This window comes from Myzus persicae, unplaced genomic scaffold (assembly GCF_001856785.1).
Source record: "Myzus persicae strain clone G006 unplaced genomic scaffold, MPER_G0061.0, whole genome shotgun sequence".
NCBI classification, from domain to species: Eukaryota; Metazoa; Arthropoda; class Insecta; order Hemiptera; family Aphididae; genus Myzus; species Myzus persicae.
Window position 1 is genome coordinate 74,645 of NW_019103959.1, and position 25,686 is coordinate 100,330.

General features: G+C 26.2%; 2 protein-coding genes across 4 annotated transcripts; one reads left to right on the forward strand and one right to left on the reverse strand.

Moving 5' to 3' along the window:
- Positions 1-408: 408 nt before the first annotated feature.
- Positions 409-10,324, reverse strand: LOC111036933 (breast carcinoma-amplified sequence 3 homolog). Of its 3 annotated transcripts, none has more exons than XM_022319227.1 (13): positions 9,593-10,322; positions 9,330-9,494; positions 6,091-6,309; positions 5,831-6,012; positions 5,503-5,758; positions 5,212-5,426; positions 4,984-5,151; positions 4,522-4,892; positions 4,221-4,447; positions 4,067-4,152; positions 3,879-4,012; positions 1,195-1,329; positions 409-814 (listed from the first exon to the last, which is right to left on the reverse strand). In XM_022319227.1, the coding sequence occupies exons 1-13, from the start codon at positions 9,716-9,718 to the stop codon at positions 714-716; spliced, it is 2,385 nt and encodes a 794-aa protein (XP_022174919.1). In that variant the 5' UTR covers positions 9,719-10,322; the 3' UTR covers positions 409-713. The 3 variants fall into 3 exon arrangements, with proteins under 3 accessions (XP_022174919.1, XP_022174920.1, XP_022174921.1); XM_022319228.1 differs by lacking the exon at positions 409-814 and adding an exon at positions 960-1,049 and having other exon boundaries at positions 9,593-10,324; XM_022319229.1 differs by lacking the exon at positions 409-814 and adding an exon at positions 1,009-1,118 and having other exon boundaries at positions 9,593-10,324.
- Positions 10,325-14,832: 4,508 nt separating this feature from the next.
- On the forward strand, positions 14,833-21,020 carry LOC111036934 (NADH dehydrogenase [ubiquinone] 1 alpha subcomplex subunit 7-like). Its single transcript, XM_022319230.1, has 3 exons — positions 14,833-15,019; positions 18,902-19,089; positions 20,863-21,020. The coding sequence occupies exons 1-3, from the start codon at positions 14,939-14,941 to the stop codon at positions 20,930-20,932; spliced, it is 339 nt and encodes a 112-aa protein (XP_022174922.1). The 5' UTR covers positions 14,833-14,938; the 3' UTR covers positions 20,933-21,020.
- Positions 21,021-25,686: the final 4,666 nt, after the last annotated feature.

The window sequence follows — 25,686 nt, forward strand, 5'->3', positions numbered from 1 at the left end:
GTTTAAAAACAATACAAGCTGTATATTATATTTTATTGTAAGTATAACCAAAAATAAAACTTTTCCATGTCCAAATATTTTTTGATCCCAAACAAATATTGAACAGATAATAGATATAAATAATAACCTATTAATATAATTATTAGTATAATATAATTGTATTTTACTTATAATTAAATATTAGCAGATTAGCTACTTTTTATAATAAGATACCTATAAAAACCAAAAAACAAAAACAAAAAAATGGTGATCCAGAACATTTCTTCTACTCCAAATCACAATATGGCAATAACTGAATTATAACTTGATTATTAGCATGTAAAATGTAATTGCTAGTATCCATTAAACAATGAAACTTAATTTTAATAATGTTTCAGTTTACGTTTTTCTTAAATAAATTCTAAAACATAATTTTTATTTAATTTATTTTTGATCAAAATATTTGACAATTCAGTACACATAAAATAGACACATTTTAACAGAAATTAAATAAGAGATTAAGTAAACTTACAATAATAAGTATGATGAAAACCTAATAATAATAATTATTATAATATGTACAATGAATAGTAATGACTGACTTACAATATGAGAATAAAAGGACACAAAATATAGTTCTCATTTAAAATGAAATGATTTAGACTTAAACACTGGTAACTTGATTAAATTCAAAATGTTATATTTAAATTAATAAAAATAGAATAAAAAACCTATTACTTGTTTTTTTTCTTTTTAGCTTTTTTACATTTTTTTGTAGAAGTTATTTGAGTTACAATTTGGTCACTCTCGTCAATTACTTCGGGTTCTGAATGTTCTAAAAAAGTAAAAACAATTAACTACTACAACATAGAACATTTACTTAATTTAAACAATAGAATTAATTTTTATTGAATAAAAATGTATTTGAAAATCAAATATGCATATTATGATAAATAATTATAAAAATGTTTTTAATTTACATTTGAATTAGTGAAATCACTTTTGGATTGACTACATATACCATGAGTTTCTTTCTTTGAAAGTCTTATTTTGAAGAGTGAGGAGTCCTCCTTATAATGTTCAAATAAAAATGTATAAATAAATCAATTTTAAAGATTGCAGTTAAATGTCACCAAAAACTATTTTGAAGAATTTATCATATTCAATAAATGTCATAAAGATAGTATGTACATACATAACTTTAAACACAATTACCTGATATATTAATTTGAAGGTTTTCATTCATGGCTTCTGCCAAATCTTCCAATATTTTAATTTCACCTTGATCAGATACATCAGATGAGTCACCTTGATTTAAGTCTAAAAATTTTGGTGAATAATCAAAACTACCTGCAACCAATAAATCATTATATAAGCAAACAAATGACAGAATTCGGAAATACAAAATTATTTGTATTTTAATTTCTGAAACGCTATTGAATAAATCTAATCAAACAAGTTTCTAAAAATCAAATTCATATAATGTTATCCTAAACAGATAACGAGGCAGGCCTTGTGAAAACAGTTTACATTTAGTGGTTCCATAAGTTAAAAATAATAAATGGTAACTACTAAATTAATTCAATAAAAATGTCACTAAATATCACATAGGCTGTAGACATTATTTTCAAGTAAAATTCATGGAAATATTTAAACAATTTTTAATTGAAATCATTGAATAAAAACCTTTTAGTCCACTGCCGTGGTGGCGGTTAACTGCTGCCATGCCAATTATGCGCTTTCCACAGTTAGTTTGGAAAGCATTATTTTTAATTATTCCATTCATCATTCGTTCATCAAAAGCTTTACACACTCAAAAGCTTCTAAGAAATCAATAACTAAGTGATATGCAGTTCATTCTAGTGAGTTTATTATTACTTTAAAAAAATTGTTTAATCGCTGTATTTTCTGAATTTTTATAGCATTATTAGATAGTGTGGACGTATATTTTGCAAATTTAAAGAATCTCAAACTTCTCCTATTGTTCTGATCCCGTACAATTATATAAAGAAAACATAACATGGAGTACTTCATACAGCATAGTTTAAGATTTCCTTAAATCATACACTATTTCAGTGGAGGAATGAATATACAAAGCTATATGATATTTTTTTTTTTTTAATACAAATTGAAACTCATTATATTTTATGGACATTGCTGCAGAGCCATCATGACATTCACCCTGAAGATACTGTGTATAATATACAATTTTTTTTAAAAATATTTTATTGTTTAAGATAAATTATTCCTAATACGTCAAAAATTGTTTTATCATTAAAGAAATTATTTAAAAAATTATGTTATGGTATTTCTGAAGAGAACGATTTGAAAAATAATAGATAATTTAATGCTACATAATTTCTAATCTAACAGAGTTAAATCATTTTAACTGGAGAAAGATACTGAGACAGAGTGACACTTCAAAATATGGCCTGGGATGTCGTTTGTTAAAGTAAGGATCATAACATTTGCCTCTAAGAATCAAAATGAAGGGAAAATATTATCATATCCTCAAACTAAAAAGTTAGCTTTACCAATTTTATTTATCTGTAGAAAATTTAATAACTAGTAGAGGAAGGTTTGTACTATCAATACCAAATTGTTATTCACAAGAATTTAAAGAGAGTGGCGCTCAAAATATTACATAAGGCTCATAATGGTAAAAAATTATAACAAAAATGAGTTTACAATATAAACAGTTGATTTATTGGGCTGACTCGACTAATGAGGTTCAATAATTTGTGCTGGGGTGTTAGGTTTGAGAATCATTTAAAATGTTTAGTTAAGTAATACAAAATTACAACATTAACTATCTTATTTATTTGACATACAGTTAAATGAATAAATTAAAAAAGTATTTTAAATATTTTTGGAATGGATGTAATTGTATTGTGTTTGTTGTCAGTTAAGTATTTTTTATAAGACTAGTGACGACATTTTACGAACATTCCTCGGCTATGAAGTAAGAATAAAATACACTACAAGTCCTATGAGTCAAAATTCTATAGTTAATTCATGTAGTCTAATTGATTGTCCTCAATAAAATAGTACGCAAAATAAATTACGCAAAATAAATTACACAAAATGTTTTACAGTTATTGTAGATAAAACAGCAGATTTAGAGACTAAAGAGTATCAAACAAGTCTCTATTTGTATACGTTATGTTGATTTAAAAATTATTAGACTATATGAAGATTTTTTATAATTTATTCTAACAACTGATTTAATTCAAAAAAGTTTGACACTTAAAATAATGTACGATTTGATAAAAAAAAATTGTACATTACACATAGTATCTTCAAGGTGAATATCATGATGGCAAGGCACCAATGTCCATAAAATACAATGAGTTTCAACTTTTATTTAATTAAAATAATATTATTTAGTTTTATACACCCATTGATCCACTCTTTTCTTAAATCATGCTGTATAAAGTACTGTGTGCTATGTTTTCTTTACATAATTGTATGGGGAAAATTGGAGAAATATGAGATAAATTAACAAAATATACACCTACACTATCTAATAACATTATAAAAATTCAGAAAATACAGTGATTAAATACATTTTTTAAGTAATAGTGAAACTCGCTAGGAATGAACTGCATATCATTTGGTTATCGATTTCTTAAAACCTTTTGAATGTGTAAAGATTTGATGAAATGAATGGAATGATACAGAATCATCAATTAAAAATAATGCTCTCCAAACTTCAATTCATAATTTCATTAGTTACTTTATTGAAAGGAATCAATCTGGATCATTGTTAATTATAGAATCAATTTAAATCTATGATATAAGTAAAACTAATAATCAAATGCAATTGTAATTTGTTAATAACATAACAGCATTTGAATATTTTTATGGTACAGTAATCAATTGTTTTTAACTATACATACTATTTGAACCGCATTCAATGAACACAGGAGTGCTCTGTCTGTTAATATTATTTTGTGGAACACTAACAGGATTTGATTTTAATAACAGCGATCCATTTTCAATTTCACTCAATTGAGTATCAGATTCTGATCTCCTGTAAAATGATTCAATATAGAATTTGTTAAATATAAAATATTTAATTATTTACCCCAATGAAGAACTACAAGTTTTAAACACGAATTGTGGTCCCATCCAAAGGCGGCGATGTGGACCTGCATGTGTACTTATTTCCACCTAAAGATGTATTTTTATAGTATACCATAACTAAAAGAAAATTAATAATAATAAAATTGTTATATTACTTGAGATAGCCAACGTTCATCAATGCTCTCTAAAGAATTCTTTTCAGAAATATTTGACAAGTTTGTGACTGGAAAATTTATATAAAGGTCTAACAACGGATTACCACGATTTAAAGGGGGGTTAACAGTAGATGCGTGAAGAGGTGGTTTGTACAAATTCCATTCAGTTTTTGGTTCAATATTTAATTCTATCATTGTATCATCAAATATTTTTTCTTTGGATATTGCTAATTATAAAAATTAATAAACTTCAGTTATACAATAAAACAAAACAGTATCGTATTACTGCATTTCTGCTTACCATTAGAATGCATAGGATACATATCATATTGTGTAAGAATTCCATTGCTAGTCATCACATATAGAGAATCTGCAATATTTTTCTTGGGATTATAGGTTACGTTAGACATTTCTCTGATCATAGCTGTATCCAATACACGGCCATGGGAAAAACAAGAAGACAGCCTAATACATGTTGTTATCCCAGTTTCGTCGGGTTTTAATTTATTACTTTGTGATCGGATTTGGCACAATGAATGTACTATAATTGAATGTGGAACAGGTGATACACAAGGATTAGAATATGGCAACATGATTTGAGAATTCTGTAATGATTCTGTCATCACAGGACTATTTCGACCATCAGTCACCAAACCAGCACTGCGATGAAACCTAAAATTTTATTTCAAGATTGAACAAAATATTTTTTTTTCAACAAAAGTTACATTTAAACAAGACATGGAAAAATATTTTTCAATATTACCTTGATAATTTATTAACAATATGTGGTGTTGAATGGGTACGTAAACCAATAGGTCCTCCGTAAGGTGTAATTGGGAATATATGAGTTGTTCCCCTAAGTGAACTTACAGCCACCCATCTTGAATCACTTGAGAATTGAATATCTTGAATTTTAGCTGTTGTGTCACCTCTAGTTTGTATAAAAATTATATTAGTAAATTAAATGTAATATGATTAAATAAGTATGTACCTATGTAAAGTATACAAATGATGAACAGCTGCAAATGAAGAACCTAATATACTAGGATGTATTTTGAACACGTTAAACCTATGACCGTTTTTATCAGCAGTTACTAACATGAGACCAGACTGGTCAAAATTTAAGGCCACAATAGCCTCACAGTGTGCTGAAAAATGAGCAATTATATCAGGGCCTTGTGGTGTATTCTCCTTTAACACTTTATTCTAAAAAATTAAACATTAGTTAAATTTAATCAAGCTCATTTTCTAACTATTAATAATTAGATTTATCAATTTATACTTTGATATCAATTATGGTAATTATGCCTGGATTCATTTGATTAGAATCATTTGCAACTGATATGTTATGAGTTGAGTTTGAATTGTGAACACCTGTAATACTATTTGCTACAGAGCCACTTAAATCTCTCAAACTTTGGCTTAATGATTTTGCTGCATGCAAAACCGTAGCTGTATATGAATGGCCATTCTCGCCTTCATATCCACCTGTAGATCGGTTCCAAGAGATCAATTTTTGATCTGCATACGCCAACCACCTATTATTGGTTGTTTCAAATTTATTAATAAAAAAAATATATCATATACATATTAATCAGAATAAAAATAACCTCGTTCCCAATGCGATTGGATTTAATTTAATTCCAGGACTAGGATAACACGTAGTAATTGTAGTTATGTCTTCCACAGTGAGTGCATCAAACACAGCAATACGTTCTACAAATACTACTGCTATAGCAAACCTATTTACAGCAATATCAACTACAGTATTTTTAAATTTAATTGTTTTTACCTAAAAGAAAAAATTACAAGTTTAACTATTGATAAATAAATAAAGATAATTTATATTTATTAAATTGAATTTAAATACCACATCTCCACATGTTAATGATATAAAACTGACAGAACAAAACTGTGGTCCAGCGCCGGAATTATCACACAGTGCAATTAATGGCCTTTTATGAGCAAATGGGTCTTGTCGAAATTTAAATTCCGGTAAAGGTGAAGGTATGAATTTTAAAATCTTGACAACTCCTTGCGACCAAGATAAAACTTCATATGCTTCACCGTTGGCACCAATATACCATACCTAAAATAATTATAATTGTTCATTTAGTCATATTTTATAGTTTCTTTAATTTAGTAGCTACTTAATGAAACAGAAATAGCTATTTATTAAAATATGCATTCTCAAAATTAAGCTTTTCAATTTTTAAAATAAATGCAAGACTTATTGCTAATTTCCAAAGTTTGATACTTTTATTCAAATATTAAGTATAAAAAAAACTATACATAATTTTATCACACTTGAAAATTAGATAAATATTTTTAATTTATACAAATAGAAGTATTTAAGTTTTTATAATTTGTACATTTGTAGCTTAATATTTTTGTACTATCTGAGATCAGCTCTCATTATTTATTTTTTAAATGTAATTTATAAATAGTAAATTGTATTCTTCTTATAACCTATTCAAAATAATTATTAAAATAATTATATAATAATGATGTAGGTTAAAACTCAAAAGTAAATGTTACATTTAAAATATTTGCACACAATAAACTAGTATGCATACTACATTGAAAATGTTATTGATAAAATGTATTGATCAGCCCTGCTTAATAGCCTATTTTTTTCATTACATTTTAATAACTAATTGTAATTAAAATTAAACCCACATTAAGTAGTAGACAAACTAAATTTAACCAGAAACATTGAATGAATAGGAAATATATAGGAATATATAGGAATAAGGAAACAACATTCTATTATTTCTTTACACAATGATATTAAAACTTGAAAAGTATTTTTAAAAATATAAAAAAATAATAATTGAAAAAAATCAATATTATAATTGTATAAGTGTATTTTTTTTTTGATTCAAACATTTATTACAATTACAGCCTAATAAAAATATTTCAAAAGCCAAAATTTATCCTGGAAGTTGAGTATTACTAAATTGAACAATTTAAACGTTATTTTATTTTAGATTCACATAATAAGGAGGTTAGGTTAGGATATTGTAATGATATATTATGATCGTATTATGTACAATTTAAATATTTATTATCTCGGTATGTTACATTGGATGTGTAAAAAGTGAATCCAAATACCTCAACTACATAAATAGAATATATGTTAAGAATTTTTTTTTTTAATAAATGCCAATTTTTAATTATTAGTATTTTTTTATTATTTATTATTTCACACCATTGCATAACTAATGTAAACAAAATTAACAAATTTAATTAATTAATTGAATGAATATACCATACTAAAAAAAACGGTAATCAAATTTAAAATAATATTATTATTAGATCCCACATTTATAACTTTAACTATTTATATCTAACATAAATAAAATATTTTTAATTACTCTGAAAAATTATCATGTTATTTGACTTTAAGAGGATACTAAAATGATTTGACCTATCATAAAATGTAAAGGTTAGATTATTATGTAAAAAAAGCCTAACCTCACCTAAGCTTTTATTGATATTATTATTTGTTAGTAAGTAATGGCTTGTTTTAAACTGTACATTTTAAAATGATCATAACTTACTTAAAAATAATATCAATAAATGTCTAGGTGAGATTAGGCTTTTATTACATAATAATCTAACCTTTAAATTGTATGATAGGTCTATTAATTCTAACATTAAAACTAACAGCACACTACTAAAAACTGGCAAACAAAAATTTGTTAAGTAGTACGTGTGTAAGGAGGAGACAACACATATAGGTCTGATGATGTCTTCTTAAGTTCATAATTTATTGTTTAACTATTAATTATAGCAAAGAACTTAAATAAAAAGATGAAAAAAATGTGATTTTTATCATAGGTTTTAACTGTCTGTCTCCTCTAAATTCAATAATTGTCAATTAGTTGGAAACATACAGCCCCTCAATATGGTATAGATGATTAATTAGTTCAAGCAAAACATGGAAAACCTGTTATTATAGTAACATGAAATTCAGATTGTTTTGGGTCTAACTTAAATAATTTAAAAATAAATTGTAAAGATAAGCTTATAGAAGTGAAGATAAATATTAATTATTATGCATTGATATAAGCCCAGGTAAGTTTTAATACAAATAGCCTATAAAGGCCACAACTACTCAAAATCAAAGGAGAATAAACAACATTAAAATTATGAAAACAATGTATATACGATATACCTATAATAAAGTATAAGTAATAAAGTACTTGGGTATGGAGTGTGAATACTTATTCGGTACAAGATAAGTTTAGCTCTCAAGGGATTTTTTAGAATATTTTTGCATGCTTAATTTGATGATACTTTCAAAAAAAATCGTTCAAACTTAAGAGTCAAAAACTTCAAAATGCTTGATTTTTCTAGATGTTGTGTTCTTGAGTTTAAAATTCCAAAAATTAACACTTTTTTATATTTTGTTATTTATATACTCAACATTTTGGTAAAATCAGAACTTACCTATTGTAATAACTTATTATATTATTGTTAAGAAAACCACTTAAAACCTAAAGGTAACTCAAAATTTATGTTTTTCACTTTTTAAAGTAATTAACTCCCCAAATTGTATCAATCTTAAGTTACTTTAATAAGCAAATGTTTGAAATAACTTTATAATTAAGTTTTACATGGTTCATTAACAATAAAAAACAACCATTGGTAAATTCTGATGTTACCAAAATGTTGGCCATATAAATACTAAAATTTCCAAAAACATACATTTTTGGTGTTTTAATCTCAAAAACACAATTTTTGGAGAAATCGATCATTTCAAGTTTTACACAATATACTATAACTTCCAAATAAAGTTTGAGAAACTTTTTTTTAAAGTATCATAAATATAAACATAACAAATTAAGCATTCAATCACACTTTTTGAAAAAAAATACCAAAAATCGCTTGGGGGCTAAACTGCATTTATGCTTAAATAATCTACTATGTACTTTATGTACTTTAAAGCATAAAATATTTTGATATAACTATTATCAATTATTAAATTATTATTAGATATTTAAATATTAAATAAAATAGATATGCTTGAGTATGTAAAGGATATTACTAAACATCATGTAAGGTAAAATTAATGCACCTATTATTAATATCAAATTATCATACTTGAACACCAAATCCATAACCCAATATAAGAAGTATTGGTGATACACCAGACATGAGCGATTCATCATTCTCAAAGTTTGAAGGGAATTCATTAGCTTCTAGAGTTTCAAATTGCGTCCACAGAATTTTTTCTCTACTGTCTACATTTAAAATGTTAGAATATCCCTGAAAGATAAATACATTATCAATCATTAACCACAATAAACATGATGAAATTAATGTCAATTACTGTGGTACACAAAAATATCCAAGCAATTACTTACATGAGGGACGACATCATTTATGAACCCAGCAACACTGTCGATGATGGATCGATCAACAACAGGGCCAGGCAGCACTATCTTGCCAATCAGGTTTTTGGACGCTTTGCATGGAGAGTCTGCTGACATTTTTGAAATGTTTGTGATCGGGTCAAACACGGTTTAGTGGTTCAATGGTCCAGAGGTTATGCGTCGATATTGTCATTTCAAAGCAAGTCAAATTACTCAGGTGTGATGTTAATAATATACATGGTCACACAGTCCGAGGTAAAACGTCAAAAACTTAAAGGAAAAAAAAGCAATCAGGCTGTTGCAACACCGAGATGATGGCAGAAAAAAAGTTACAACGAGACTCGGTGATTCGTCTGTAGAAACATTTCATGTTTTTGTACGAAAATAATATATTTTCAATTCCATTGCGAAATTTTTAAGCGACAATGGCAATAAATATTATAATATTATTGTTATTAGATATTATTATTACTACTGCGACTGTTTTTTATTCTGTTCTCGTCGTTATCACATAATCAGCGTACATGTTTGTTGTCGTTATCAAGGCTGTCAGCTGATGCAGCTGCTGCAGCTGCCCGCTGCTACGCAGTAAAACGGTAATGTCGTCAGGACGCGTATTTACATTTGCTATTAGAACTGAGCACCGACTGGTCCAACTGTTGTGCTACTTTAATAGAGAGGTCGGGTTTAATGTACAGAATCTGTACTACAGATTGTGCGCTTCCTATCACTATTACACCTTCCACTTCTACTGCAATATTTTCAAGACTAAATTGAATATGAATAATGTAATAAATTGCAGTATAATATTTTCTCTAAGAACATGATACACCCGCATCCCGTATGGCGTGTACTTATTAGTTATTATTAAGTCACCGTCCTTCCTAGTTCCTATTGACCATGGCCGGATTTTAATTAAGGGCATATGACTTGGGTCCCCAAATCTTAAAATATAAAATATAAAAATTGCAATTTGGAATCCCGTTCTAAATTTAAAAAAAAAGGTTTTTAAAAAATAAATAATATATTATTTTAGGAAATTTAAATGGTATAGTGTATGTTATCTATATAATACTATACATATTATATTATTATTTAGGTAATCGCAGTGGCATAAAGTTAATGCATATTTTGAACACTCAAAATTAAAACAAAAATAGGCTGGACAAAGCCTAAATAGCGTATATAATTTTATCAGTTATGAATTGTATGAGCAGGGCTTGTAAGTTCATGCATTTGCATATCTATATTGCAAAGTGGTATTTAATGCTAGATATGGCATAGAAATCCATTGTAAGATAGTATATTTAAATATGTGACATTTCATTTTGAATATTATACATAATTTTGATATTATTTTACGAACTTACATTTTTTTATTAAAATACTGTGGAAAACTGATGACTAAACAAAAAACTTTTGACTAGTTTATTAATAGAAACGTATTGTTATATAAAATAGCCATATATGTACCTTTATAATATTGTTAATATTTGTTACTAACTTATAACTTATAAGTCAATAAACCGACATACTGTTGAGTGGTGTGAATATATAATGTTCATGATAAAAATATTCTAAATATTTTTAAAACTCCCTTATAAAGTTGTAAACAGTATTGGTAATAGGTATAGGTAGTACCATTAATAGTACATATATAAGGCATATAGTATATACCTATGCGTAATGGCAAAATGTTTCCGATCTCTATACGATTACCTAGGTACCTACGTAATAATTTATGAATTACAACAATACAACTAAAATTATTAGAAGAAAAATTGTTATTTTTCATTTAAATATCCTACTTTATCAAGACTTGAACTTCAAACGTCAAAAAATTAATATACCTACATACTATGTATTTTGATTTATTGCTTAAAAATAACTTGTGCAGCTGCACCTTATATATTGATATATATTAATATCTTATATTGATTTTAAGTGGTTTTAAAATACCTAGTTTTAAGTTAATACCCACATACCCACTATGGCACTATATTATACTTATAATATGTAAGGATCTATAACTTAATAAATTTCATACTGCGCTGATTGAGAATGGAACTGCAATCTATACATTACCAATTTTAGTATTTTTAATTTTATAGTTTATACTAGTTTTATAACCTGACTTAGCCAAAAACAAAATGAACAAACATAAAATAACTACCTACTCTTTAAACATTACCTGATACATCTAAGAATCATCTCTAAATCTTCGGAAATATTGACAGTGCATAGTTTTTGAGTCTATATATAAGATATACAAACACTTAGATAATGATTTGTTCTAATTTTAAATAGGTAACAGACGTTAATTTAATGTGATTTGATTTGTTTTTAAAAAATACCGTCTTAGTACCGCAAGTTAGATTGTCCAAACCAATTTTTTTTCGTTTTTCGTTAGCCAAATTACATTGGCGAGTTCATTATGTGCGAGCCACCTTTTAGCAACTTATCGAGATTGAAAAACAAAGCAAAATCACTCCCCGAGTCTCAAATAATATATTTGCGAAATTTGATGTCAATTGGTTTAGTAGTTTCCAAGTCTACAAGCCCCATACAAACGTACATTCGTTTATATAATACCCATTACCATTTACCTATATCATATTTTATAAATATCTTTACGTAACTGCAATTTTCTACAAAATATTACGCTACCATGGTAATACTTTTCTAACAGATCACATCTAATATAAATACTATAACTTATAAGATATAGTAATACATATATATTATACACGTTATAATTATTAATTGTCTTATAAGTTACCTGTGTTATACCTACTTTCCTACCTAACATGTTTCTATACTATATAGGTAGCCTTATTGCTATTATAATAACATTTTTATTCTTTTCTTTTCTATTTTCGATGAAGTATTCATAAAAAAAAATGATGTGTGTCAAAAACTGTGGTTATGCTTTTTATATTTTTCACCCCTCCCCACTAGTGAAAAATAGTTCTTGCACAACTGAGTAGGTACAAGTTTTAAATTCTTAGTACTAGTAGTTAAATATTATTCACAGAGTATATTTTCTTCAACACTACAGGTACTTATTCTATTATGTCAATTGGTGATCTATAAATTAGAAATAAAGTTATTAGTGTTATTACTTACTTATTATTTATCAGTTATCCCATTTATCGTTGGCCATTGTCTCAGGGTAACTCTGAAACTCTGACGTATATCGTATATGTATCGTCGTATCGATCTGCAGCTCAAATCTTATAAATTTTTTTTAATTTAGAACGATTTGTTGTTGAAGTTTTGCTAAGGCCACTAGATGACCTTCGTTCCTATATTATACTGCACAACAATCTAGTATTGTGTAATTTTCTTATTTCACATTTTTATGACTTTTTCTTAAGCCGTATGAATCTACATTTTACTGTAGTACGGGGCTATGCTTATGAATACTTTAATTTGGCAATCAGGGAAAAAATTTCATCTTTACATAGGTATATTATTTTAATTTTCTGAAATCAGTATTCAAATACAAGATAAATAAATAAAATAGATAGATACGTATTATAATAATAGATACATTTCCTGATTGTTTTCTGTATGGCTAAATTAATATTTATATAAAATATTTGATTAATAATTATGCGTCATAATTCAAAACTTTTTTTTGATTACATAATCATAGAATATTAATGGAGTTATATACATAAATTTATTAAACTACTTAGCATTTTAGTTGTTATATCTAAGAATAATCAAATAGGGACATTGGGACAACTAGACATAGCCACATAGGACATAGCCGTTTGGACTATTTTATTAAAAAATATCTACCGGAAAGACAAATTAAATTTTTCTAAGCGTTTATGAAATTCAATTTTTCACAACATTGGATATCCATCCGATTTCTCATGGGGTGATGTAATTATTTCATTGTGATTCAAAAACGAATGGTTGTAAATATTTTAAATTTGCATAACACGTTTGTTTTAATTTTTTTATACTTGATAAAGTTTTGAGGGGTTTTCAATTTTAAATTTTAAATTCTGAAAGGAGCGATGATTCCACCGCTACGCACCATAAAATGTTTAAAATATTTTGACTCGTGTGAAACTATTTATAGGGATATGCAATTTCGATTATTATTTGTTTTATTTAAACTTAAGTCGATAAAAAAATGTTCGCTCTGTCAAAATGCTTGTAAATGTAATGCAAGGTTTCTCGTAAGTTGTTGTTCATGGAGATAAAAAAAAAGTTGAACGTAAATCGACAATAATTTTTTATGAGCCTTTGAAATTGAAATGTTTACAACATTGGATATTCACTCGATTTCTCTTGTAGCGATTTTCTTATTTTGTTGTAATTCAAAAAAAAAATTACTACAGATACTTGAAATTTACACCATATGTTTATTTTATCAATTCATATACTTGATTAATTTTTCAAAATATTTTGAATCGTTTTAAGTTGTTGACGGACATTTTTAATTTGCATTTCTTTTTCCATAAATGTCAATAAAATTATATTTTTGGGAAAATGTAAAACAAGACTTTTGATTTATTGGATTTATCGTTCCAATAGCACTTAAAATAGCAAAAATATAATTCAATGATAAAATATTTTAATTTTTATGATACTAAATTATTTTACATCAAATATTGATTAAATTTTAATAAAAATGCTTGTAAGGAATTTTGAATTTTGAATTTTTGAGATATGACAATTTTTTCACATTATTTTACATTTAAGAATGCATTTTTAGAAAAAAAACTTGAATACTTTATAATTTTTTTAAAAATTATTATTCAATTTACATAATATTTGTAGGAAAATACAACTATATGATTAAGCTACTCAAACAAATAACCAAACAAAGAAGGTACTTAACTTCTAACTTTCTAACTAGTAGTTGATTTCCAGAATTGTACATTTGTACTACATTAATATAGACTAAAGCAATCTGTAAAAGTAATAACCAATAAGCAACATAATATTAATAATATAATATTACTAATTACTATTACTTTAACCCATAGTTCTTATACTAAGTATAAGCTTTAACCACTATATTGTGATTTTAACACATTATTTTATCATGACAATAATTATTATATAAATATATAATATTATATAATATTTATGTAATAATATACAATATATAAATATATTATTATTATTATTACGCTCTGTTTATCATGTGTTTATCTAATCCCTGAAGGTTGCCTTACTGCCGACTTTTAAGCTAATGTGATAACGTGACTGATAAAAGAAATTTTTACGAACATTAAAATAATTTTTCAATCACGACGACGAGTGGAAAGCAGTCCATTTTTTCCATTCGTTCAAGTACTGACTATTGACAAAATGGCCAATTGGAATTCTTTAATACCGTCCCAATTCAAGCCATCCGGTTTCATTTCGGCTTTGCGAACATTCTTAGGTGGAGTAAGTATCATACTAGTACTCAATAGGTACTGTGTTTAACTAATGGAAACAAATACCTGAAGACTATTTCAACATAAATTTAAATAAAACTACTTGTTACGTATATTTGCTGGTTTTAAAAGTACAATAGTTTTCTACTCAATTTTGTTGATTCAATGTTAAACATATTTCTTAAATATTTCAACAATCCAATCAAATAATGAATTACAAAGTTACAAACTCATTCACGCTGCGACCATAATTTATTATAGGATCTGATGTTTAGTACGAATGATAATAATGACTTAAACAATTAAATCTCATTTATGAATCTGCTAAAGAAATATTCAACAAAATGTATTGGATGTGCGATACGATACTTAATATTTTGATAAATATTTGTGGATCATATTAACCTTTTTATTAGTATATTGTAGATGTTAGTAGCAACTTTTCAAAATTAATTCTCAATTTATCAGGTATGTCTTGTTTTGTTTTATATATTATTGGAATACATTTTCATTAATTATGAATCTTATTTCTTTTAAGCTCGACTCGAAAACATAGTTGTTTTTTATAGTTATATAATTGCTTAATAATTGACATTCTCTAGTTTGTATTGTATGTATGTTACTTTATTTTATTAACTTTAAATAATCATTAATAATTAATATAAGATTTGGTCAGCTAAATTGATGGTTAAATGTATCTTATCAGAATTATTTATAGGACCACAGAATGTGAAATAGGTACAAGGTGTAATACATTTTGTTAAGGTATAATTTAAAAAATTTAGTATAGTTTTTAGATAACATATCAATTAATAATTTCGCAATAAACGGTTATACAACATACTCCACCACAAACAATAAAAATCAAAATGATGGTGTTGTAGTCTACTTAAAGGACACATTAAGCGATATCATTGTTACCGAAACCAATACACAAGTATTAACAGCCCTAGAGATTTCTTTTAAGATGTCAAAAATTGACTTTTTGATTTACGCGATTTATAGATCACCCAATAGTAATACAGACGTAACTTTACTCGAGCTTAATGATATAATACTTTTAAATTCCACTTTAAAAACAGCTAGTTACAAAATGTTTTTAGGTGACTTAAATATTGATTTGATCAAACATTCTAAAATACGAGAAGAGTACCTACTGGTAATGGCACAGTTCGGGTTTGCATCGCTTATCAATACCATCACCAGACCAATTTCAAATACCTGTATAGATCATATTTTTATTAAAACAAAGTCCCATGCTAACATAATACCAATAATTGTACTCTCTAACATTACAGACCACTACCCGACAATACTTAGTTTAGGCAATATATTAGATAAAAGAAATAATATGCCAAATCCACTTAAAATATTAAAAACTGATAATCAAAAACTATCAAACTCAATTGTAAACCACAATTGGTCAGAAATACTTGAATTCACTGATGTAAATAAAGCCACTCAATATTTCACTAGCACTTTAAATAACCTAAAAAACCAGGCCTCAGCTGAAATATCTATCTCCTCAAAAACCAAAAAATTGAAACCATGGGCCACTACCGCGATAATTAACTCAATAAGACAAAGAGACCGTCTCCATTTACAAGTTAAGAAACACCCCCTTAATTTAAATTTAAAAGATTACTACGTAAAATTTAGAAACAAAATTACAAAAATAATAAAAACTGCAAAGATCCTTTACTACAAAGCAGAATTACTAAAATCTGGAAATAACACAAAACTTAAATGGCAGACTATTAATAATATCTTAGCAAAAAATAAGAAATCAAGTAACTTTAAAGAATTATTAAATAACTGTAAAAACATAAATGATTATACTGATGAAAACCCCGAATATATTTTGGCTGAAAAATTTAATAAATATTTTACAAATGTAGCTACCGATTTAATTACGTCACTAAAAAACCGTAAAAATACCTACAATTACACTACAAACTTCGACTATAATTTGCAAAACAAGGTATACTTTAATAAATTCGACCTAATCACTCATACTGAAATTTTTGAAGCTATCTCTAAATTAAAAAACGGATCTTCACCCGGTCTTGATAAGATACCCTCCGATTTACTAAAAAAACATAGTTTAACATTTTGTAAACCATTAAGTCATATTTTTAATCTATGCATATCACAAAATAAAGTACCAGATGCCTTTAAAGTAGCTATAATAACCCCCACACATAAGAAAGGTCCTATCTCAGCTCTAGAAAACTTTCGTCCGATATCAGTTATTTCAAACATAGCTAAAACATTTGAAAAAATCATAAAAAAAAAACTTATATCTTTCTTAGAATCAAACAATCTTCTTTTTGAATGTCAATTCGGTTTTAGACCCAATAGAAGCACGGACCAAGCATTAACGAATGTCACAAAACTTATCTATACTGCACTCGATGAAGGAAAAAAATGTGCTACAATTTATTTAGATCTGGCTAAAGCCTTCGATACAGTGGATCACAATAAACTTCTAAGTAAAATACAGAATATAGGCATAACTGGATCGGCCTTGTCTCTCATTAAATCTTATCTAGAAAACAGAATACAGAGGGTAAAAATAAACAGTACTATCTCTAGTGAAAATATTATAAAATGCGGAGTACCTCAAGGTACTACACTATCTCCGGTTCTCTTTAACATCCACTTAAACGATATAAAATTACTTAAGTTAAATAGTAAAACAGTGTGTTATGCAGACGACACCGTACTGATCTGTATTGGTAGTTCTTGGAGTGAAGTATGCCAAAACATTGAAGTCGATCTTAAATCTATCCATAATTGGTTGAGCGATAACAGTTTATTTCTAAATCTCAATAAATCAACCATCTTACTCCACTCACTGTCTGAACAAACTTTACCACCCATACACAATATAAAAATCCACGAATCCAACTGTAATACATTGAAAAGCTGTGACTGTAACTCGGTTAGTATTGTCAAAAACTGTAAATATTTAGGCATAGAAATGTGCTCTGATATGAAATGGATAAACCAGATTACTTCTGTCACAAATAAACTAAAAAAAATGATATACATAATGAAAGAATTACGTGAAATATTGCCTTTCAAAGACATCAGAACTATATACCTAACACTATTCGAGTCAATAATATCGTATGGCATAATCGGATGGGGTGGTGCCTACAACAACGCCCTTCTACCGCTCCAAAAATGCCAAAACACTATACTCAGGGTCGCAAACAAAAAAAATTGGAGATATCCAACCGAAAAGCTTTACGAAGACTTTAATGTCCTCAATATAGAACTCTTATACCTAAAAACAATCACCATATATCTGAAAAAACACAATCAGTTAGATTCTATAAACCATGGGGTCAACACCAGATATGCAGATAGTAAATTTTCCCTAGATTGGCCCTCAAAAACTAGTTGCCGAAAAGTTTACTATTTTTTGGGAACGCAGATAGCTAACTTAATGCCCAATGATATGGTTAATTTACCGCTACCCATATTCAAAAAAAAAATTAACCACTGGCTACGATATGAATATGTGTGTAAAACATAAAATTGTATGTAACATACTAATTTAACGCTTATAATAGTTACTAGAATTATTTATGTGATTTATTTATGAAAAACTGCTTATTTGTTTTTTAAAAATGTAACATGTACCTTAAAACAATAAGAATTATTTGTAATCTAAGATAACTCATGGGCCTCCACACGAGTTTTCCTCAGAGAGGCCCAGTAATCTTTCGATATTAATTTAAATAAAAAAAATAAAAAATAAAAAAAATAAAAATAAAAAAAAATAAAAAAAAATAAAAAAATAAAAAATAAAAAATAGTAATATGAATAAATAATTATTTTAAGTTTTATTATCAATAATACTAATTTATTTACCATTTTACAGAGAAATTTCAAGCCTAATGTAAGAATGGTTGATGAAGTATCGTCGGCCACTCAACCTCCACCTGATGTTCCAGGAGGACCTAATCACACAGTTTTTAATAATTATTACTGTACACGTGATGGCCGTAGAGAAGTTACACAACCAGTTCTAATTTTTGAAAATAGTTCAAAACTTATTGAAAATACTAAGTAATTATTTGTATTTCAAATTAAAAAGAATAAAATATTATATATATGTTACGAGAAATTTGGTCTGACCGGTCAATGTAAACAGCAAACGCAAAAATATTTACATTGATTTTACAATGATGGGCAATTTCTTCTTTATTTTTATATATTTATGTGCACACAATTTGTAATAGAAAAGATATTTTGTTTTTTGATCCAAAATCTTTTCTGTTATGAATGTGAATCTAGTTGCTACTTTTGATAAGTCAAAATTAATATTTCTAACTAGATTTTGGTTGCAAAATTAAATCACAATCCTTACTTTGTTATTCAAAAACGAATAAAAACCTGCAATAACCATAGATAGTTTAAATTGTCACAAAATATTTGTATTACCATTTCCTGTACAGTATCATTTTGAAAAAAATTTTTAAGCTATTTTAGACATGTGGCGTTTTTGAATAGTTTGTTTTTTATTAATTTTCAATAACATATTTCCTCGGTCAATTAACTTGACAATTGAATTCAAAGTTTCTTGTGATTATCTTAATAATTAGCTATTACTGAATTTAAAAAATAAATTGAGTGTAAATCCATAGTTATTATAAGTGTCCATAGTTCAAAAATGTGCAAATAATTTTGTAGTTAAGAATGCATACAATATTTAATACCTATTTATATTTATATCGTAAACCTATTCTCTCTGTTATACTGCAAATCAATATTAAATTCATGAGTTAATAATATTAAAAAATTGTATAATTTTATTGTATTATAATATATTAATAATGTAATAAATGCATCTTTTTTGGGCAATAATTAATTCAACCTACCCTATTGCTAATAGTAAAATAAATTTCTATAGTAACAATATAAATATATCATAACAAAATATACTTAGTAATTAAAGCTGACAGACTACTATCTTGGCTCAGAATCGTTTTTGGTATGCTATGATTCATCATTGAATTCAAATTTAACACATACATTATAGTGACTTACTCAATGGCGGTATACAATTGACACCTACTCTACAACAAAGTGGTTACCTGCTTAAGTGCATTCCCTATTATTTTTATTTTTTTCGAACCCAACATATTATGTTAACAGATAATTCAAATTCTTGTACTTAAAAAAATAATTGTTGTACAATCTTTTCAAGTTTTAATAAAAACTTTTAAAATCATTCAACATAAAGTATGACTTATACTTTAAATTTTCACCATTTTATTTTTTATCATTTATTGCTGTTTTAAGTACAAATTTGGACAAAATTAGATATTTAAACGAAAAATATAATATAATTCAAAAAAAATTATCATTATGCATAGGCTAACTGACAGTCTCCTCTCAGAATCATTTTTCCTATACAATGACATTATATCATTAAATTCCAATTTAACACCGTTCGTTACAATGACCTACTTGTAACCTTCTGTACAGCAGAACCATTGACATAATATATATATTATGTCAATGAGCAGAACAGTATCCACTTTTTTTTGTTGATGTTTTCAATGATTAACTATATAATGTATAAAACTAATTAAAAAATATTCAACTTATAGATTTCAAAATATAGAAGTATTAGCTGATAATTGTACTCAATATATTTAGAACTCTAATTGTTTAAATACCTATTGTAATTATTTGTTTCAATTTTCTTTTAAGTATAAACAATTTTTTAAAGGTGATTTATCACTCGACAAACAACAAAAGTCTAATATTATAATTCATAATAAAAAAATTAATGAAAATTATTTGACTGTATCTAACAACATTCAATTGTTCTAGGAAACTTGATAGTGAACCTGGCTGCCCATCAAAAGTGCCTCTTCCAGGAAAAGTTTTCCACTGGGATTAAAATTGTGTCATTTTATACACAGTAGTGAAAATGTATTGAATTATATGGTATAATCAGTATATTTAAATAAACAAATGTTTTAAAAATAGCGATTGTATATTTATTTTTAATAATTAAATGTTAAACTGACGAGGGATGTTTAATAATAAATAATAATTATTATATTAGTTTATATTTACCTTTTTATTTATTTTGTATTATAAATTATATATATAAGTTTCAACATTTATTTTACTATCTAAAATTATTAGTAAATAATCATTTATTCAACTATTGTTTTAAATAAATAATTATTTATTACTTCATATACAAGTAAAAATCTATTAACAACCTGATGAAGTTAAGAGTACAATATTTTGAAATATATACTTACATTTATATTATACACTAATTAAAATAGTCGCTAAAAAAAAATTAAAAGACAAAAAATATCTGTAATGACTTATGAATAAAAAGAAGATGAAAGTTTTTAGTTATTTAACAATTGAATAATTTATTAATAATTTATAATTTCTTCTAAAAGGAAGAATAATGTTCAAATTACGAATAAAGATCACAGTTAATTAAAATTGTGCTAGCTCTTTTTATAAATATTTTTTTAAATTTTGTTTATAATTTAATTATTTTAACTATTTTAAATGCAGTTTCATATGTTTTTGATTCTTTGAATATATTTTTTCGATGTTAGTCTAGTTTCTATTGTTATTTGTTAGTCGTACTGGTCGGAGCGACCGTAATAAATGTCTAAATTAATATCTTCTATAAATCATATACTTTCACACACATATTTAGAACTGAACATAACCTATATTATTTTTTATTATCTAAATATTTATAATAATTTGATCAATTTAAATATGATTGGAAATGTATATAAAGTTTAATACCCATAATATTGCAATCATATCTACCTACATGTAAAATTTATAAAACTTGACTATCTTAAATTATTATTTTATTATTTATTTGCATTTTGTTTTGTAAATATTGATTTATACAACAACAATTAGCAATTATGAATAAAATTAATTTTAATTTTAATTTTGAATTGTGCCATTACGGTCAAAAAGACCAAAATACGACCAAGGGTAAACATCCTCTGAAGTGATTAAGGATAAAAAGATTGCTATGAAAGACAATTTATTAATATTATGGAAAAAATTTGGTGGAATAATTTCTAATCTCCCATAACTGATAAAACAAAAAACTTTTTATAAATATTTATTAAAAATTCTATTCAGTGAAAAAATTCAAGGATTATTTGTTTTATTTAAAATAGTTAATAATTATTTTTTATACATTTAAAACTAACAATTAATATTATATTTAAATAAATAATTACATAATGTATAAATCCTAGTTATAGTGTATTAGTCCTAGTTTGATTTCAACTTACGATGCACTGAAGTTAGTAGAAATATATACTTGTTAATGTAGTAGGCAATTTAGGAAAACACTTATACCTAAGTAATTTGAAACATGTTATTTTATCAGAAAATTAGTGTAACTATTTTAATTTAATTCTTAATTGTTTAAATCAGTATTAATTTACACAAATGGAAACATTATATATTTACTTTAGTAACCCTTGATTTTCCATCTATAATTAGATATATAATATCATTAATAATAAAATTGTTTGAAACATTCTAATGTAGTACCTACCTAGGTTCCTATTATGTATAAGATCAAAACTTCGAAAAACATTTCTAATGCAAAATTAGTAAAACAACATATTCAACAAATTATATATTATTAACATTACAAATGGAAAACTTTAAATGCAATATAAAAAAGTGGGTGAAATTTTCAAGCTTTTTGATCCAACTAATACAATTTTATTGACATTTATACAAAAAAAAATAAAAAAAATTGTAAACCGAAAATGCCCGTAAACAGCTCAAACAAGTCAAAATATTTTAAACACCTTATGATGTGTAGAAAATGTTAATATAAATATTCAGTGAAAATTTCATGCATCTACAGTCATTTGTTTTAGCGTTACTCCAAAAACCAAAATTGATTTTTTCAAAACCCTGTTTTGCGTACAAATTTCGGTTTTTCCTTCCGCTTTTGAAAATCATTTGGAATTTTTTTTTTTTGACTCCTCAAACCAACTAGATTCATTTTCCTACCAGAAAAGATGCTATAGAAGAAAATCGCTTCGATTTTGCTTCATTCATATTACCCCGATAGGTGGTGATAGACACAAGAATAAAAATTTTAAAAAAAAACATATTATTATTGTAAAATCAATACATTCATCACTCCGCTTTATCTAAAATGTGATATAATAATGATGTGTGTTCTTTTTGTTTTGTTTCATTTTTTTTGTGTCTGTCATCACCTTTTGGGGCAGTAAAAGTGCTTCAATTTTATTCAACAGCATCTTTTCTGGTAGGAAAGTGAATCTAGTTGGTACTTAAGTGCTAAAAAGTAAAAAAAAATTAATAATTTTCAAAAGTGGCAAGAAAAACAAACACATAATTAAGGAAAATGGAAATTTTCACAAAAAAACGGGTTTTGACAAAATCGATTTTGGTTTTTCACTCGGAATCTAAAATAGTATCAACTAAATCGTCTAGTGATGAACGGAGTCCGATTTTTGCTGAGGCTGTTAATGATCTTCCGAATCAAGTTTTAATTAATATAGCTACCCAACGAAAGTTTTTTAAAAGCGTTTTACATAAGCAAGCATTGATTGCAATTTGCAGTAATGATATAGCATCAAGCCTGATGTTTTTTTTTGTATTTTATTTCTCTAATAATTTAATATGAATTTAAAAAACTATGAATTTTCAACTGTTAAATCATTTTCGACATTTCTTGACGATTTTTTTTAAAAAAGTAATTGTACCTAATTACCTATTTTCGACATCATTTAATTTTTGCTCAAACAACTTATAAGGAATCTTGGACTTGCACTGAATTTTCAAGATCTTTTACCAAGCGAAAACATTTTTATCGATGTTTTTCTTACGTTTTCAAAAAAATAATTAGTTATATAGATAATCGTATATAACCGATTTTCATTTGTTAATTCATACAGTATTTATTTTGTTGTTGAATCCACATTTTTTAATTACCTTTCTACATGGCTACATTTTATCACGCTCGTTTTATAGGTAGACTGTATAAATTTATAAAAGTACCTACCTATAATACCTACCTATACATCACCCCTACCTACTATGAATTATATAATTATACATGGAATTTTAAACAATCGTATTTATATTTTATATTATTTAATAATTAATATTGGATAGATACTTTCTTTTTAAAAAACGAAATTGTTCATTCACAAATATAATATATTGATGTGTGTGTGGTTTTTTTTACTATAGCGACCCAGTATTTTTGATCATAGTTTCAAATATAAATAAATATAATAAAAGTTTTGCCTCCCCGGCCATAAAGGTAAATGACATATAGACATGCCTGCGGATGTGAATATAATATGATATTATAATGATTATGATAATGTCAGAATTGAAAAGAATATTTTTTGATTAGAGACCTGATTATGTAATAATATGTCTTGAATTTTTTACTGAGATTATACAGCCTGTGGGCTGTGACGTCCAATGCAAATAAGTATTATTATTATTATTAGGAAGGTTGACCTATTCTTATAATAATCACCTACTGATTTAAATGATTTGTGAGTTACATGAATATTATATTATGTGTTGTCGCAGCAGTCGCGCCTCACTAATCCAACGCTATCGCAGCCGTTATCATTGTGAAAGTACCCAGTCGAGTCGTGAATCGACAATTAGGCCGTATTTGATAACCGACTAAGCTCTACCTAGCGACTTTTCCCTCTTGAGCTTTGAAAAACGTGCTTATAGAAAATTTAATAAAAATTTTAGTTAATATTTTTTCCTCCTTTGATGAAAAATCAAACATCGGGCATTTAAGACAGTTAGAAATATAACATAATATTTCTAGATAGTTAGGTATTTTAATTTGTATATATATTATAGGTGTGAGGTATACTAACATATTATTTAAAAACTAAATAAGTACATTTTAATACACACATAAAAATGATAAAACAACTATATAGTTGAATGGATATTTATACTAATTATACGCCGATAAACAGCGAGTAACTCAACTTCATCATGGACCAGAACACCGCGGGTTCCTCGAAACTAGATAAGAAATTTAGAAGGTCAAAAAATACGATAAAATGTATTTATTTCAGAAGAAATAATAAGCTATAATGAAAATTCCTATTCAAAGTTACAAAAATTAATTTTGTATTAATACTATTTAAAATGTATATGTCTATTCATAGCTTACCTATTAGGTAACTGTTGATACTTGATTGTTCATTAATTAATAAAACATTTAATAAAATGTTGTATCTACAACTATGTATATCCAATAGGCCATAGGTAGGCTATAATACCCACCTATATACTTATGCATTTGAATATTTATTTAAAATATACACAAGTTCATAAATTATTGTAGTGTACTGTATTTTACAATTTATATTTGAATAATGAATCTTGAATGCCATTATAATAATATGTTATTAGTCCTTCTAAAGTTTTGTTTTTAAAGAATTATAGTCAAATAAATGTAAATAAATACACGCTTTTAAAATGTTATGTAAAATCTCATTTTCTGAAAATAGTTTTTTGTAAATGGTACCTAGTTTTGTACACATAACTAAATAGTTTCATAAACTTTACATAAGCTGTTCTTGTTCTGCTCAGAGAGTAATGGAGTATAGCTAC

Excerpts from the sequence above, each read along its gene's own strand:
- LOC111036934 (XM_022319230.1), top strand. The coding sequence starts at position 14,939 with ATGGCCAATTGGAATTCTTTAATACCGTCCCAATTCAAGCCATCCGGT. Across the intron at positions 15,020-18,901 it reads TGCGAACATTCTTAGGTGGA|AGAAATTTCAAGCCTAATGT; the intron begins GTAAGTATCATA and ends ACCATTTTACAG. Across the intron at positions 19,090-20,862 it reads AAACTTATTGAAAATACTAA|GAAACTTGATAGTGAACCTG; the intron begins GTAATTATTTGT and ends CAATTGTTCTAG.
- LOC111036933 (XM_022319227.1), bottom strand. The coding sequence starts at position 9,718 with ATGTCAGCAGACTCTCCATGCAAAGCGTCCAAAAACCTGATTGGCAAG. Across the intron at positions 4,893-4,983 it reads ATTGTTAATAAATTATCAAG|GTTTCATCGCAGTGCTGGTT; the intron begins GTAATATTGAAA and ends ATAAAATTTTAG. Across the intron at positions 1,330-3,878 it reads CATTGAATGCGGTTCAAATA|GTAGTTTTGATTATTCACCA; the intron begins GTATGTATAGTT and ends TATTGGTTGCAG.